Source organism: Engystomops pustulosus, chromosome 1 (genome assembly GCF_040894005.1).
Source record: "Engystomops pustulosus chromosome 1, aEngPut4.maternal, whole genome shotgun sequence".
Taxonomy (NCBI): Eukaryota; Metazoa; Chordata; class Amphibia; order Anura; family Leptodactylidae; genus Engystomops; species Engystomops pustulosus.
In genome coordinates, this window is record NC_092411.1 from 180832252 (window position 1) to 180846283 (window position 14032).

Sequence of the window (14032 nt, forward strand, 5' to 3'; positions counted from 1 at the left end):
TTAGAAATAGATCAACAGGTAATGGAATCATCAACGGTGGAATCTGTGTTTGGACTAGCACTATTTTCAGCTGCCTGACTACAACATAGCTGGCTGGCTAGGGTCTTGTCCTCTTACTTTCCTCTGCGTGCCTGATTCTTCCTTGATCCAATAAATATGCTTATTAAACCTACAGGTTTCAAAAAGTCTATTATCAGTGGTTAAAGATATATAGGGGGGTAGATATATAGAGGGGGGGGTAGACCTATCAGAGGCTCAAATTGGCAGTACCCTACGGGCTTACCTCATCTCTGCCAGCGTTCCCTGATATATACACAGGAGACGTCATAGAAAAAAAATCTTGGACCGCTTTTTAACATGCCCATTTCAGTCTCTTGATATGCTTAGAGACAGAACTGTCTCCATACCCTCATACAACACTTCCCTGGCTCTCCCCTCTACGTATAAAATATACATTTGTAATATCTCAAATGTCTCCACACTTCCTGACCACTGACCAGGCCTCTATCCTGCTTGTTCCCATCATAGAAAATCCCAAATTCCCTCCAGGTAAAAACAGTGGCTTTCTAGACAGGAGCTCTGACAAAAACCCCTTAACCTTCTTAAAAGTACGGTCAGCCTCAAACCTCAAACCACATGCTCCCTGGGAATACCAGCAATGGCTTCATTTCTATGGTATCCACAAAACATGCCTATGCCTACACAGGGACCTTACCCGTTTTGAGGAGCTTTGTGTCTCCTCCTCTTCGGCAAAAAGACATGGCTATTTATGACATGTCTATTGCCTCATGCCCTTCATTTGCCCAGAGTTGGGAAAGGAAACTGGGGTAAAACCCTGCTCAGATCATTTTGGAGGAAAGTCCTTGACCTAATCCAGAACCAGTTAAATTAGAAAATTAGGAGATACATTGGATAATGAACTGACCATAGTCTTGCTCTTTCTGCTCCCATATCCCATGAGAAAACCCCCCAGTTCCCTGTTCAGCCATCATCTGGTTGCAGCCAGAACAGTTATCCCTAGATTCTGGAAATCCACTAAAACTCTCTCCATTTTAGAATGGTTTGATTAGATTACTCATATTCAGAGAATGAGTCCCTGGAAAATAAAATTGGGCACCCCACAAATACCCCATATCTAACCCCAACCCATATAATGTGCCACATCAAGCAGCCCCCAGTCTAAAAATGCCCCCTTTCCTGAAGCTGTGTCCCCCTCCTGAAGCTCCTTTTTCTGTTGTATGTCTTTATAAGCAGGGGGCTAGAGAAGAGGACATTATAATGCCCCTTTTTCTATAGAACCCACAAACCTATAATGTCCACTTGTCTTTGGCCTTTTCACTATGAGGAAAAAAATATTTATACTGTACATACTCGAGAATTAGCCAAGGCACCTAATTTTACCACAAAAAACCTGGGAAAAGATACTGACTTGAGTTCAAGCATAGGTTGGGAAATGTAGCCGGTACTCTTCAATAAAATGTGCAGCAGCAGCCTCCCCTCACTAATAAAATATCCAGCAGTAGCCTCCCCTCACTAATAAAATGTCCAGCAGCAGCTTCCTTATACTGCTCCTCACGTCCGTCAGCTCTTTAAAGAAATGTCCACAGCAGAGCCCCCCTTAAAGAAATGTCCACAGCAGAGCCCCCCTTAAAGAAATGTCCACAGCAGAGCCCCCCTTAAAGAAATGTCCACAGCAGAGCCCCCCTTAAAGAAATGTCCACAGCAGAGCCCCCCTTAAAGAAATGTCCACAGCAGAGCCCCCCTTAAAGAAATGTCCACAGCAGAGCCCCCCTTAAAGAAATGTCCACAGCAGAGACCAGCATCTTCTGTTTTCTTCTCTTCCTGCCTCCATGCACACACCATGATGTCAACTAGCTGTAACAACCCCACGCCATAGTGTATACGCATGGCAGGAAAATAAGAAGACGGAGCCTGAGGCATGCATAGAGCATTTTTTTTCATGTTGAAGCTCTTTGGCTGCAGCTTAGCACCGCGGCTCTAGGGAATATTGTTTTATAAAGACGAATCCAGATATTCTTGGAGATAAGAAAGACGTTGCTATCACCTAGAGTAAAGAATGAGCAATTGTGTTTGGACAGTCTAAAATCATTAAATCTGAGGGTAGCTGTCCTTTAAGCCCTGAAGGGCTATGGGCTCCACAGCCGCTAATTGCAGTCTTCGGAACCAACCACCGTTTTTGAGCAGAGAAACTGTTTTAAGCTTCTATTGATTCTAATGAAAATAATGCCTGAAGGGCTCCTGGTGGAGTTACCTGAGCCCCTTCATGCTCAAGATTCACAGGCTATTACACGGTCTCCCCCCTCCTCCTGATCCTTTGGCACCACCTCTCACTCTTCCTGCTGTAATCTCACACAGTGAGAGGGTGGAAGGAGTACCTTTGCAGAGTGTAACAGCTTGTCAAACCAGAGCAGGGGGGCCCATAGCTATTCTGGCTCATTAATATAATTTTGGGAGCATCCAGACAAGCATCCACCATCAAATTATTTCATACTATGAGCACTTATTTAGACACACAAACGTTACAAGGTATGTCCTATAACAGTGATGGCAAACCTTTAAGGGACCGAGTGCCCAAACTACAACAAAGACCCGCTTATTTATCGCAAAGTGCCAACACAGAAATTTAATTTGTGATTTATACTTCCTTCTATGTCACAGTTTTCATTGATACCAGCACCTGAGGACACGAATAAAGCAGAAAATAGTCCCAGGTAGTCCTGTCACTTTAAAATAGCTCTGTGCACAGCAAGTCCTGGGCTATCTGGGACTGCAGGAAGATACCTGGAGTCATCTCTGGTGATGGCCAGAGTGCCCACAGAAAGGGCTCTGAGTGCCACCTCTGGCACCAGTGCCATAGGTTAGCCATCACTGTCCTATAAGTTACCATATTGCGGTGCCAGCTGCTTGTCTTTCTTTGGCCCGGGTGAGCATCTGTTCATGTGCATGAGGCCTAAGGAGGCGAGAACCATTCCACCTAGTCTGTTAATTTTCCAAACAAAGATTTGGGAAATTCCACCTTCCTCTACCTATACCTACTGTTGAGAAAGATTGTGTGTAAAAAGGTTGAGCAGACCCATTCACTTCAATTGTCTAAATGCCATACCTGACACATTTAATTATGCAACTATAGCCATGTACCACATAATTTGATTAAATTCTATTAGCCGTACAGTAAATATAGCAGAATTGCAATATTAAATATAAAGTATACCAAGTACATATCATGGCAGGAAACTGCTAAATACACTGCCACCATTTCTTTCATGTTAAGCCATAACTAATTCTGATGTAATGTAAAATATACTGCATCTAAATTCAAGCCTCAAGGCCCTGCAGTAGTAAAACCGGTGAGTTTGCTAGTATATACCCATGTGACTCATTACTATGTGACATGTTACTAAATGTAATAGCACTCTGAGAATCCTCGGGAATGTAAACTGTTATCTTAGCATGTCAGCTACCCAGCTCATGAATCCCTGCAGCATTCATGGAAGACAAATTCTGTACACAGACCATGGGCAGCTGAGAATGTTACATATTCCATTCATGCTATAACCCAGCACAGTTTACTAAAACAAAGACCAATGAATAGGAAGTAGAAAAAGAAAACAGATACCAATCTGAGCAGATCAATACTACACAGTATAAACTTGAAGTCCTTGTATGAATGCTGAAAAATTTCTCCCCAAGAGTCTCTCTTTTTTTCCACATCTTAGCCGCTTAACGCCCTTTTTTGTTGTTTGCGTTTCCATTTTTTATTCCCCACCTTCTATAACATTTTTATTTTTCCATGTAATGAGCTCTGTGGGGCATGTTTTCTGCGTAACCAATTGCACTTCATAGTGACGGTATTTAGTATTCCATGCCATGTAGTGAGAAAAGGGCAAAATATCTCAAATGTAGTGAAAATGTTGAAAAACGTATTTGCACCATTTTCTTGGGGGCATGGATTTTACGGCTTTCACTGTACACCCCAAATGACATGTCTACTTCATTCTTTGGGTCGGTGTGACCACAGTGATACCAAATTTGTATAGTTTTTAGAATGTTTTTACACATTTACAAATATTAAAACCTCATGTGCAAAAAAAAAAATAATCTTCATTTTGCCGTCTTCTGGCGCTAATAACTTTTTCCTTCTTAAGTTTACAAAGCTGTGTGTGGTTTTTTTGGCGAATTTTGATGACGTTTTCAATGTTACCATTTTTAGCACCTTACGGCACAAGGTGCAGCAACCGAATCCACGATGGTGGCACACCAGTACCGAACGTGGATATTACTGGTGGGCATTTGCTGCAATATGCCCGGAAGGCCTCTCCATACACCCATAGCCCGCATGAAACACAAAAGACGCATATCGGATAGGGGTTTATATTAACATTTCAGTCAATAAAGACTTGAGCTATATGCACACCATTCATTGTTCAATGTTGTACACAAGGTATGAAGATGGCGGTCTACGCCCAGTGCCCTATAGCAGGTTCAGTCTGAATAAAATGTTCCATGCATCGGATTTCCCAGACTGAACATTGTATCACAGACCTTAATTCAGCAAGTCAATTTTGTTCCAGTGATTTGCTGGACCATAATAACTTGCAGGAAACTTCCATGAGTGAGATAAAGGGAACTGGTCAATGGATTTTACCCCACTAAACTACCAGCTCCCTCAGCTAGGGTATGAAAAGTACTTTATAATTCCCTATTTTATGAGAAATCACACCCATTTATCTATTTGAAAAAAAACCTCTGAAGTTATGTGAAAATGAGCAGAGAAGCATCATATTTGCTTTTTAGAGGCTGCAAGAGGAGTTACACTTCAGACTACCCTATCTACGGTAATGTAGTACCTATAGTATAGACATATAGATAGTTAAAGAGTTGGAAATGTGAGCTGCAAATAAATAAAGTGAGAATTGGATTTTTAACTGCCTTTATGTTCATTTCCGTAGTTCACAGAACCACAAGCCTAATGCAGTCTGAAATATTCTTATCAAAAAATTGTTTCCCTTACATCCCATAAATCAACTTTATCTTATACTAGCGTAGATCCCGGCATGGGTTAGCAAAAAATATTTTATATGTATCTGTCTCTTTCATTGAAGGACAGACTGACTGTCTCTTTCAGTGACCGTCTCTGAGAGTGTCTGAGAGCAGAAATGCTCTACTTGGCCATGGCAACCAATCAAGAGTTCAAGTTTCATTTTTGCACAGCCATTTATAAAATTACAGCTGTTCTCTGGTTTCCATGGGCAACTGGAACAGTTTTACATCAGACATTTCTGATAAATCTCCCCATATCTCTGTATCCCTATCCATATTAACTCAAACATAAGCTGTCTTGTACACATATCCTAAAGTAACCAATCAAAGCTAAAAGCTCATATTAATGACCTATGGCAGAATAGCAACCAATCGCGGCTCATGTTCTAACTGCCACAGGAGCAGCAGCAGCAGACAATGGCTCCTGTATATGCTGGTTAATAAGGGGATTTTGGAAAGCGCAGTGTGAAAATTTCAGCTCAAAACTTCTATGACGTTCCCTGAGTTAAAGAGAGCGGCTTTGCAAAATTTGCACCGTCGCGTTTACAGTCACCAGATTCCGTTAGCGGACATACAGACATACATATATACAAACACACACACTCAGCTTTATATATTAGATTCCCTGGCATCAGAGGTGGGCATGTCCTGCTCGGCCAGCACCTTACATCTACTCCTCCCTATGTTCCTCGCCTCTTCTCAGCACATCATGTGACCAAGGTGATGTAACTGGGTTAACAACCTTAGATTACATTTGCAACATCTACCCCTACCTGATCACATGAAAACACAGCATGCCTCCATGAACTTCTAGCAATGAAAAAACAGAGGTACACAGCGAATCACCAAACCCAACTCTCATTAGACTAGGCACTCACATGTTACTACATTGCACGGAGCTGGTCTGAAGCCCAACCGGAAGTAGAAACACTTGTACAGTGAAGCAGAAGTTCCAGCACAAGGTAGACTTACAGTAAAATCAGTAATCTTCTTTACTAAAGGACATGGGAATAGAAAGCTTAAAGAAGAGAAGATCCTGCCAGAGAGGGCACACCTTTGTATGTCAGTTTGCTTGCTTTACAATCCTTCATCCTGGTGGTAGATATCATTTAATTATGAATTAAAGGACAACACGCAATGGAGTGGATAGCCAAAGGCACAGACCAACGCATTTCGATACCAACGCGTCTCAAAGTCCTTGAAAAAGACACATCAGGCCGAAACGTGTCAGTCTATGCGTTTAGCTACCCACTCCGTGGCGTGTTACGATTATATTATAAATTAATAAAGACGATTACTGATTTTACTGTAACTCTACTGAAATGCCCAAGGATGTAACAGAGGTTTCTCTTAATGTTTCACACAGCAGCATGTCATAGCAGTGAGACTTGTCAATCAGGAACAAGGGGGCAGGGCAGTACAGTGACCAATGCACATACTGGACCCCATTACTATCATTGGACTCTAAATTGGAATTTAACATTGCAGCCATGGAGAGGAACAATTTAGAGATAAAAGCAATGCTTTTTAATCTTAGTATTTAAATATTGATTTTGGGTGGGTTAATTTGCATGGAAGGTCCTTTTAACAGATATAAAATGTAATTAAAAGCTCAATATGGACCCCCCTTCCCCATGAACAGTTGCATAGAGCTCCAATAACCAAGAAGTTGACTAGAACAGTGAATACGCCACAACGAAGACCGACTGCCACAATCACAAATGCCTTTCTATTTCACAGCCTGCAGGAAAAGGAAAGCCTGTAAAATCATGAAGAAAGTGGAAACATGTGCGGCTGCTATAATACAACATGCTGTCTGCAGTCTTGCCATTCTTTTCTGGAAAGCAAAAGTGCTAAATATACACTGGTTCTCCGGAGGTTAAAATAGAACTCCAAGCTCAATCTCATCCAAAAGCATCCCTGAAATAGACTGCAAAATCCATCAAAATCAAGTTAGGAGAGGCAGTACAAAGCAGCATATAGGATGTCTGTCCACGTGGAATGGATGCCAGAACAACTAAAGTCTTTGGAAAGCAGACAGGATTCTTCCAAAATGTAACGTGCTGTCACTTAACAGATGGGCATCACATACTGTAAGCACATAAGAATCCCCCAAACCCAGCACAGCCTGCTCCTTTCCACCAAGGTACCAACGCTGCAACCTTACAGCAGTGTGCCCTTTAACAAAGACTCCTCCCATTGTGACTGTGTTTTCTCTGGAAACGCATAGAAGCAAATCTGTGGTGGATTATATTGAGAGGTCAGGCTGCATCTCATCAAGTAAGAAAAGCTGGATCCAGAATCTAGCAGGTAAGTGCACGCAGGCAGCATCTGCTTAGTTAATGCAGTACTGCACAAGCTTTTGTGTGGTATTCGAGCTGACACTGCATTTTATAGGGATGCGGGGAAAGACGGAATGAAATCATCCATCGTTTTTTCCTTCCACAGGGAGTTTCAGAATAAATGATGGCACAGATTTCCTCCTACACACATACAATCAGTATGCAGTCCTGGCGCACAGATTCACTTAACATCCTATAGAATTACACACAGAAAAGCAGAATTCTACAGAAAGCTAACGTCAACGAGATCTTGTATATGTGCTAGTGACGGAGAACCCATTTTATAAGCTTAAGTCATTACTTACAATAGCAGTGGCATCTGCAGCAGTTCCCCATTGATCATTGGATTGTATGGGGGTCATCGGTACACGGCTTCAGTAAAGTTAGCTAAGAGGAGACGTGCTAATTCATGCTCTGCTATTCCACAAAACTGGATGCATACTAGTTTCAAATTTCCTGGCACTCTCCTGTCCAGCACTGCACACAGTGATGTAAATGGTAGCATTATGGGAGCGAGGAGGGAGCTGCAGACTCATTCTGTCCAACCTTAAAGCAGGAGGAAAAACGGGCAGGATGTTGTAATGTATAACATTAGTACATCATAGCTACACACTGCTAATGTGCTCTATTCAATAATGCAAGGGGAGATTTACAAACAAGCTTCTAGCATTGAATGCATTTTTTAGAAGATGCCCCAATGAAGCAAATGAGAGAAAATATGCAACTTTCTCTGAAGATCCAAAGCCACGATCAAGGCCCAGTGAATAGAATTTTCACAATGCATCTCCATTTCATGATGGTTCAGGTCCAAAAGATCTCTTCACTAAAGGGTTGTTTAAGAAAACGTAAAGTAATAATGTTGGTATCCAAGGGAAATGTCCATGGACACAAGAGGCAGACAGATTGTATTTTCTTAGCTCCCTTATGGTGCCGCTACAGTGTCTGCATCTTTCACTGCTATCACATATCATCACTGACCACCATTATCAGCATTCACCCCAACATTTCACACACATCACATATATGTATGTCCCCATGTATATGTGTAAGTAATGTTTTACACATGGGTTTATGTGAAGTGATATTATAGCATCGCCCAGCTCACAATGGGCTGATCCACATCAGGAGCTGTATGTACTACAGAACAGAGGCCTTCACAGGTTCCAGATTCAGATAAGAATTTCTACCTATGTGATTCTACTATGTTAATCAGTTTGAACTAGTTTGATCTGTTTGTAGTAGCTAACAACCCAAAAGCAGCATATTTCTAGTTCATTTGGAGGAGCTGGCCCGTGGATTTGTACTGCGATATGATCACACAGTAGTCACCAACAAGATGGCAGCATATTAAAGGGAACCTGTCACCAGGAGACCCATTTTTAGCTCTCCCCCAGTCCCCACAGAGCATACTACATACACTGCCAAAGTGTTTTTGTATAAAAAATAGGTTTTACAGAAAAAAAGATATGTTATACTGTACCTTTCATTAGCATGTGCTGTGTGACTAGGCGGTTGCCAAAAGGGAGGGTCTGGAAAGGAGCAGTTCCCCCCCCTGCCCTTGGGGAACATGTGATCTTTTCAAATATATGAATAACTGCCCACACTCGGGATTGGCTGTAGAGGAGCAGGGGGCGTCGCTCATATATTTGAAAGCGACGCCCCCTGCTCCTCTACAGCCAATCCCGAGTGTGGGCAGTTATTCATATATTTGAAAAGGTCACATGTTTCACAAGGGTGGGGGGGAACTGCTCCTTTCCAGCCCCTCCCAATTGGCAACTGCCTAGTCACACAGCAGATGCCTATTTTTTATACAAAAACACTATGGCAGTGTATGTAGTATGCTCAGTGGGGACTGGGGGAGTGCTAAAAATGGGTCTCCTGGTGACAGGTTCCCTTTAAAGAGTAGCAGGAGCTGGGTAGATTAATATAATTTACAATTATTTATCAGCTTTTTCTGTGGTTAAAAAGTCAAGGAGGCATTTCTTTTAAAATTGACGGTCCTGCTTCCCTGACTGTATAGAGATGGTGGTCAATAAATGAATAGATCAGCCTCCATGACTTCTCAGTTATATAAGAGAAGATACACAGAATCCTTTCCCCTAAAACTATATATCTCCTGTTTTACATCATGCTGCCTGCAGATTACACTGTATTTGACAAAAAGGTGAAGAATTAGAGTAGTTATCATTTCAAATATGAAGCATATTATGCACAAACAACTTTCCTAGGCTTCTATAATGTAATGTAACTTCTTCTATGCATTTTGGGTTAAATACTGTATTTTTAGGTCTATAAGGCGCACCGGAGTATAAGGCGCACCATCAATAAATTCCTGCTAAAACCTCTAGGTTCATATGTAAGGCGCACCGGATTATAAGGCGCACCTGATTATAAGGATTAATGACCAGCAGGTGGCAGACCTGTGCATAGTTCAAGGCAGCTGTTGTCTGTAAGTAAGGTTCATGTATAAGGCGCACTGGGCTATAAGGTGTACCTTTGATTTCTGAGAAAATCAAAGGATTTTTTGTGCGCCTTATAGTCCGAAAAATACTGTAGATATATTGATTTACCTATTCTGTACTTTCTGTTCTGGCGCTGTATTAACATATTTCCCAGTACATCATTTTACAGTTTAATTTCTATAATGGTAATAAATATAGTCTGTAATTTTTAGGTCAACAATAGACATCACTATCTGAAGCATATGCACTAGGGGCAACTTCCAAGGATATTTATGGAGAGTTGGTATAAATCCAATGAAAATCTACAAAACCATCCAATCTCCCAATGTTGCCCATGAACAAATTTATATTCAAGGGCCCGATCAAAGTGGACATAACAGATAAAGTGAATGGCAAAACCTCATTTTCATTTTATTCATGCATTATTAGTAGGAGAAAGAGGAATAAACAAAGGAAAAAAAATATTCACTTGAAATAGCAATTCAGGATATTACAGAGATGATCACAATATGTGTCTAAAATATGCACCGCTCCTTCTTTCTTGGCCTATTGTACAGATATTTCTGTTCTGTATTCAATCATCCTTACTATCGGACAGCACTGTTTTTTTTAAATGGAGGTATGCACAAGAAGGTAGGAGGAGGGTTTGTAAAAAAAAAAAAAAAAAAAAGACGGTCCTGAACCATGGCACAATTCTGGCATCCTATTAAAAAAGGAGAATCTCCTCTTTAATATAATATCAGGATGTGTTCTAGGAGAAAAAGGGCCAGAGATAACCACTGTTAAATTTTAAGTAAAAAAAAAAGTTATTATTTTTTTCTTGCAGTGGGCAAGAAGTTGTGATTATTTGAGTGCCTTTACGCCGGAAACAAGGTGAAAGCACTGATAAATCTCCCCCGATGTGCGTGATTTGGTGACTCTACTGAACCAGAAAGTGCTTGTTACCTCTTATTAGGGTAATAACTGATAGTCTCAAATCTGTCCTTCTGCCAAATTCGCCTTTATGTAATCGCTCTATCATATTTTTCTCTAAACATGAATATGTGGTTCTGAAACCTTGAAGGAAAGGAGTCTTTTGATTTGCTCTACACCATACAGGTTGTTCACGATAATCTATTTTTAGATAATTAAACTTCGCTACAATGAAACATGTTTTTTCTTGGCTCTCACTAGCAGCTGCAGCAACACTGCTCCCCCTCCTCCTACACATCATGGATTTTATCTCACGTTGGTGCACTGCTTGCCATTACGGTTAATCATTTTATCAAAGAGCCGCTGCTGCCCTCCCTTTAATATAAATGGGCATCAGCCTAAGTTAGCAGAACGTCAACTACACATTGTATTTTACACTTATTGATAGTTCTTTCCAATATCCTGGTATGCAAATACTTGGTGTGAATGACAGCTAATATAAGGAGAGTGGCACAAATGATCAACTATTGAGTCTAAATTCAAAGAGCGGCCAGGTGGTCATAGAACACAGAAGCAGAATGTGCTGTAAATGGGGTAAAATGTTCCTTAAAGTAAGAGGCCTGAGAAACGGTCATAAGTGTCTACTTTCTAAGGATCGGACAGCATGAACCCCCACTTATCACAAGAACTGGTTTGAATAACATAGCAGCGAAGCATAAACAATGCTGCTCCACTGGGACCCTATGGAGCTGCCAAATAGTGCTTTGTTAGCTTAGTCCAATAGTTCCTCCTTCACCTCTAACTAACACTTGGGGGACACTTGTAGGATACATAAATATAGAATGCAGCTTATTGTGAGTTTTGACCATACGACACAGAAAGGGGAGCAGCCTGGAGAGCTGTTTACTCATACCTTATGATGAATAATGGCCCAACAAAGATTACTATTTAAAAAATAAACAAAAAGTTTAGGTGTGAAAGCTGACTGTATGGTTATAGGATTTTACAGTTTTGGAAATAGTATCCTAGTATTAAGGAAAGATGCCAGTGGGCAGTAGAGTATCACACTAATCCAATAGATCAGGAGGACAATTTTGAGCAGTGAATTGAACAGTTTAGCAGGCAAGAAATGGCTAATAAGAGAAGCAGAGGTATTTTCTCAGAAGAGAGACTAAATAGCCTATTGGGTACAGACACTATGGAGGAGATTTATCTTCAAGTTTCTGAGGCAAAACTGTTCTAGTTGCCCATGGAAACCAATCAGAGCTCAGCTTTAATTTTATAAACATCTGTGGGAAAATGCAAGCTGAGCTCTGATTGGTTGCCATGGGCTACTAGAACAGTTCTGCTCAAAGAGACTTACATAAATCTCCCCCTATGAGCCTATGTGAATTAGGTTTTCTGATGTCAGATGGTTAGTCTTGGGTTGGAGCAGACAGCTGGTTTAGGAACAGTCTGCTAGAGTAAAAATTTAAACTATGCAAAAGAGTTTCATGAATAATAGGCCTCCTCTCATACATATTTACAGCCATGGACACATGTCCCGATTATTAAATGGCTGCCCATCATTGTGTTTGGTCAGTAATTTATAATTCCGCCTGGAAAAGCCACCAGTCAACTACTTGCCAGTCATCTACTTGCCTTTAAGAACTATATAAGACTTTGAATACTACCAAACTGTAATATCAGGCACAGTCACAATAGTACTTATGGTGGCAGACACTTGTAAACAATAGAGAAGATACAGCACTCAGTGGAGCACTTCAGCCATTTACAGCAATGGCGGAGCAAAAGGCAGCAACCTCTCTTCCATATGTAAGCTGTGCAGATTGCACCCTCACATTCTATGGGTGAAATGCACCAAAACAGGCACCCAGACTTATCTCCCCTATAAAATATATGTTAACTTGCAAAAGATTGTTGGAAAGTCAACTTTTTATAGTTTGGGGACCCTCTAGCCCAGCTGCATATGGACAGGATGACAATATATATCGGTCTGGAGTCATGACTGTTTAACTTTCTTGCAATTGCTGAAACTAGTACATTTCTAAATACCCAACACAAGTCCTTTGTTCTGGTCATTGTGAACATGATAACACAATTTCAATAAACAGGATTTTGTTGTGCATCCCAACATATATTGACTCTTGGTAAGGGAAATTATATTATCACTGCAGAAATCATTGCTTTGGCCTCATCTGGATTTTGCAGTTCAGGTCTGGGCAGCAGATGATCAGATAAAATCCTGGTCATCAGAGGAGATTTGGGACACTGCACATAAATACATTTTTATACTGTCCAGGAGTTTCCACACACCACCTAAAACAAATACTGTCTGATGGCTGACTTAGCAGGTTTAAAACAATATTCATATCTTATGTTTGGCTACCTCTAGAGACAACAAGTCAAGTAAGACTGGTGTTTACAGAAGGTATTGCATGGTTTCCATCACTAAACCCAAGAACACTATAATAATCAAAATGAGATAAAAGTAACACTATATAAGAGCTAGATAAATACAACGTGAAATGCAAAAATAAAAAGGTTAACTCACTATAGCAGCGGTGGCAAACCGTTTAGAAGCCGAGTCCCCAAACTACAATCAAAACCCACTTATGTATCATGTGCCAACACATCAATTTAAGCAGTAACCTTCTTGGGCACAGAGCCCCCTGGACAGTTAGAATCGCAGGGGCAATGTAAATAGAGCTCTGTCCAGTGGCGTAAAGATCCTGGTATGGGCCCGTAGATGTTGGGTGGAAGATTTTTGCCCAAGAAGTGATGTAGAACCAATTCTATGTGTGTCATTGAGACACACATAGCACTGATTCAGCGACACAGGCAGGCAGGTCCCCACACTCTGCCTGCCTGTGTTCGCTATATGGCGTAGCTGTGATGACATCACGCCACCGCACCATAAACTGTGCGTAGGCCGGCAGAGCGTGGGCATGTGCCTGGCTGCTTCATTGAAAATGAGAAGTTGCGGAGAAGCATGGGCCCATGGAAGCAAGGCAAGTAAAAAGGTTTTTTTTTCATGGCTCCTACTCAGAGACAGTATATTTTTAGGAGTGTGTATGGAAACTCTGGACAGTAATTTTTAAGGGGTTGGGTTGTGGAAACTCCTGCTGGACAGTATATTTTTAGGGGGCTGTGCAAACTCCTGCTGGACAGTATATTTTTAGGGCCGGTGGTAGAAACTCCTGCTGGACAGTATATTGTTGCCCTCTGGTTTTTATGTGTGTTTGTCAGATGTTT

At 41.2% G+C, this 14032-nt stretch overlaps 1 protein-coding gene and 1 long non-coding RNA gene across 9 annotated transcripts in view; one reads left to right on the top strand and one right to left on the bottom strand.

Annotated features, from left to right (window-relative positions):
* PSD3 (pleckstrin and Sec7 domain containing 3) overlaps positions 1–14032 on the bottom strand; it is a 350748-nt gene that overhangs the window by 219225 nt on the left and 117491 nt on the right. Inside the window, exon 1 of one of the 6 annotated variants that reach the window (XM_072114211.1) lies at positions 7709–7884. The exons of the other annotated variants lie outside the window; for them this stretch is intronic. Within the exon in view, the coding sequence (XP_071970312.1) occupies positions 7709–7739 (31 nt within the window). The 5' untranslated portion in view covers positions 7740–7884. Of the gene's footprint in view, positions 1–7708; positions 7885–14032 lie in introns of those variants that run through there. 6 annotated transcript variants of the gene reach the window in all.
* Positions 1–14032, top strand: part of LOC140068847 (uncharacterized) — a 57971-nt gene that overhangs the window by 39219 nt on the left and 4720 nt on the right. For all 3 annotated transcript variants that reach the window (XR_011848597.1, XR_011848593.1, XR_011848587.1), the window contains exon 2: positions 6802–7371. This is a non-coding gene — a long non-coding RNA (uncharacterized lncRNA). The remainder of the gene's footprint in view (positions 1–6801; positions 7372–14032) is intronic.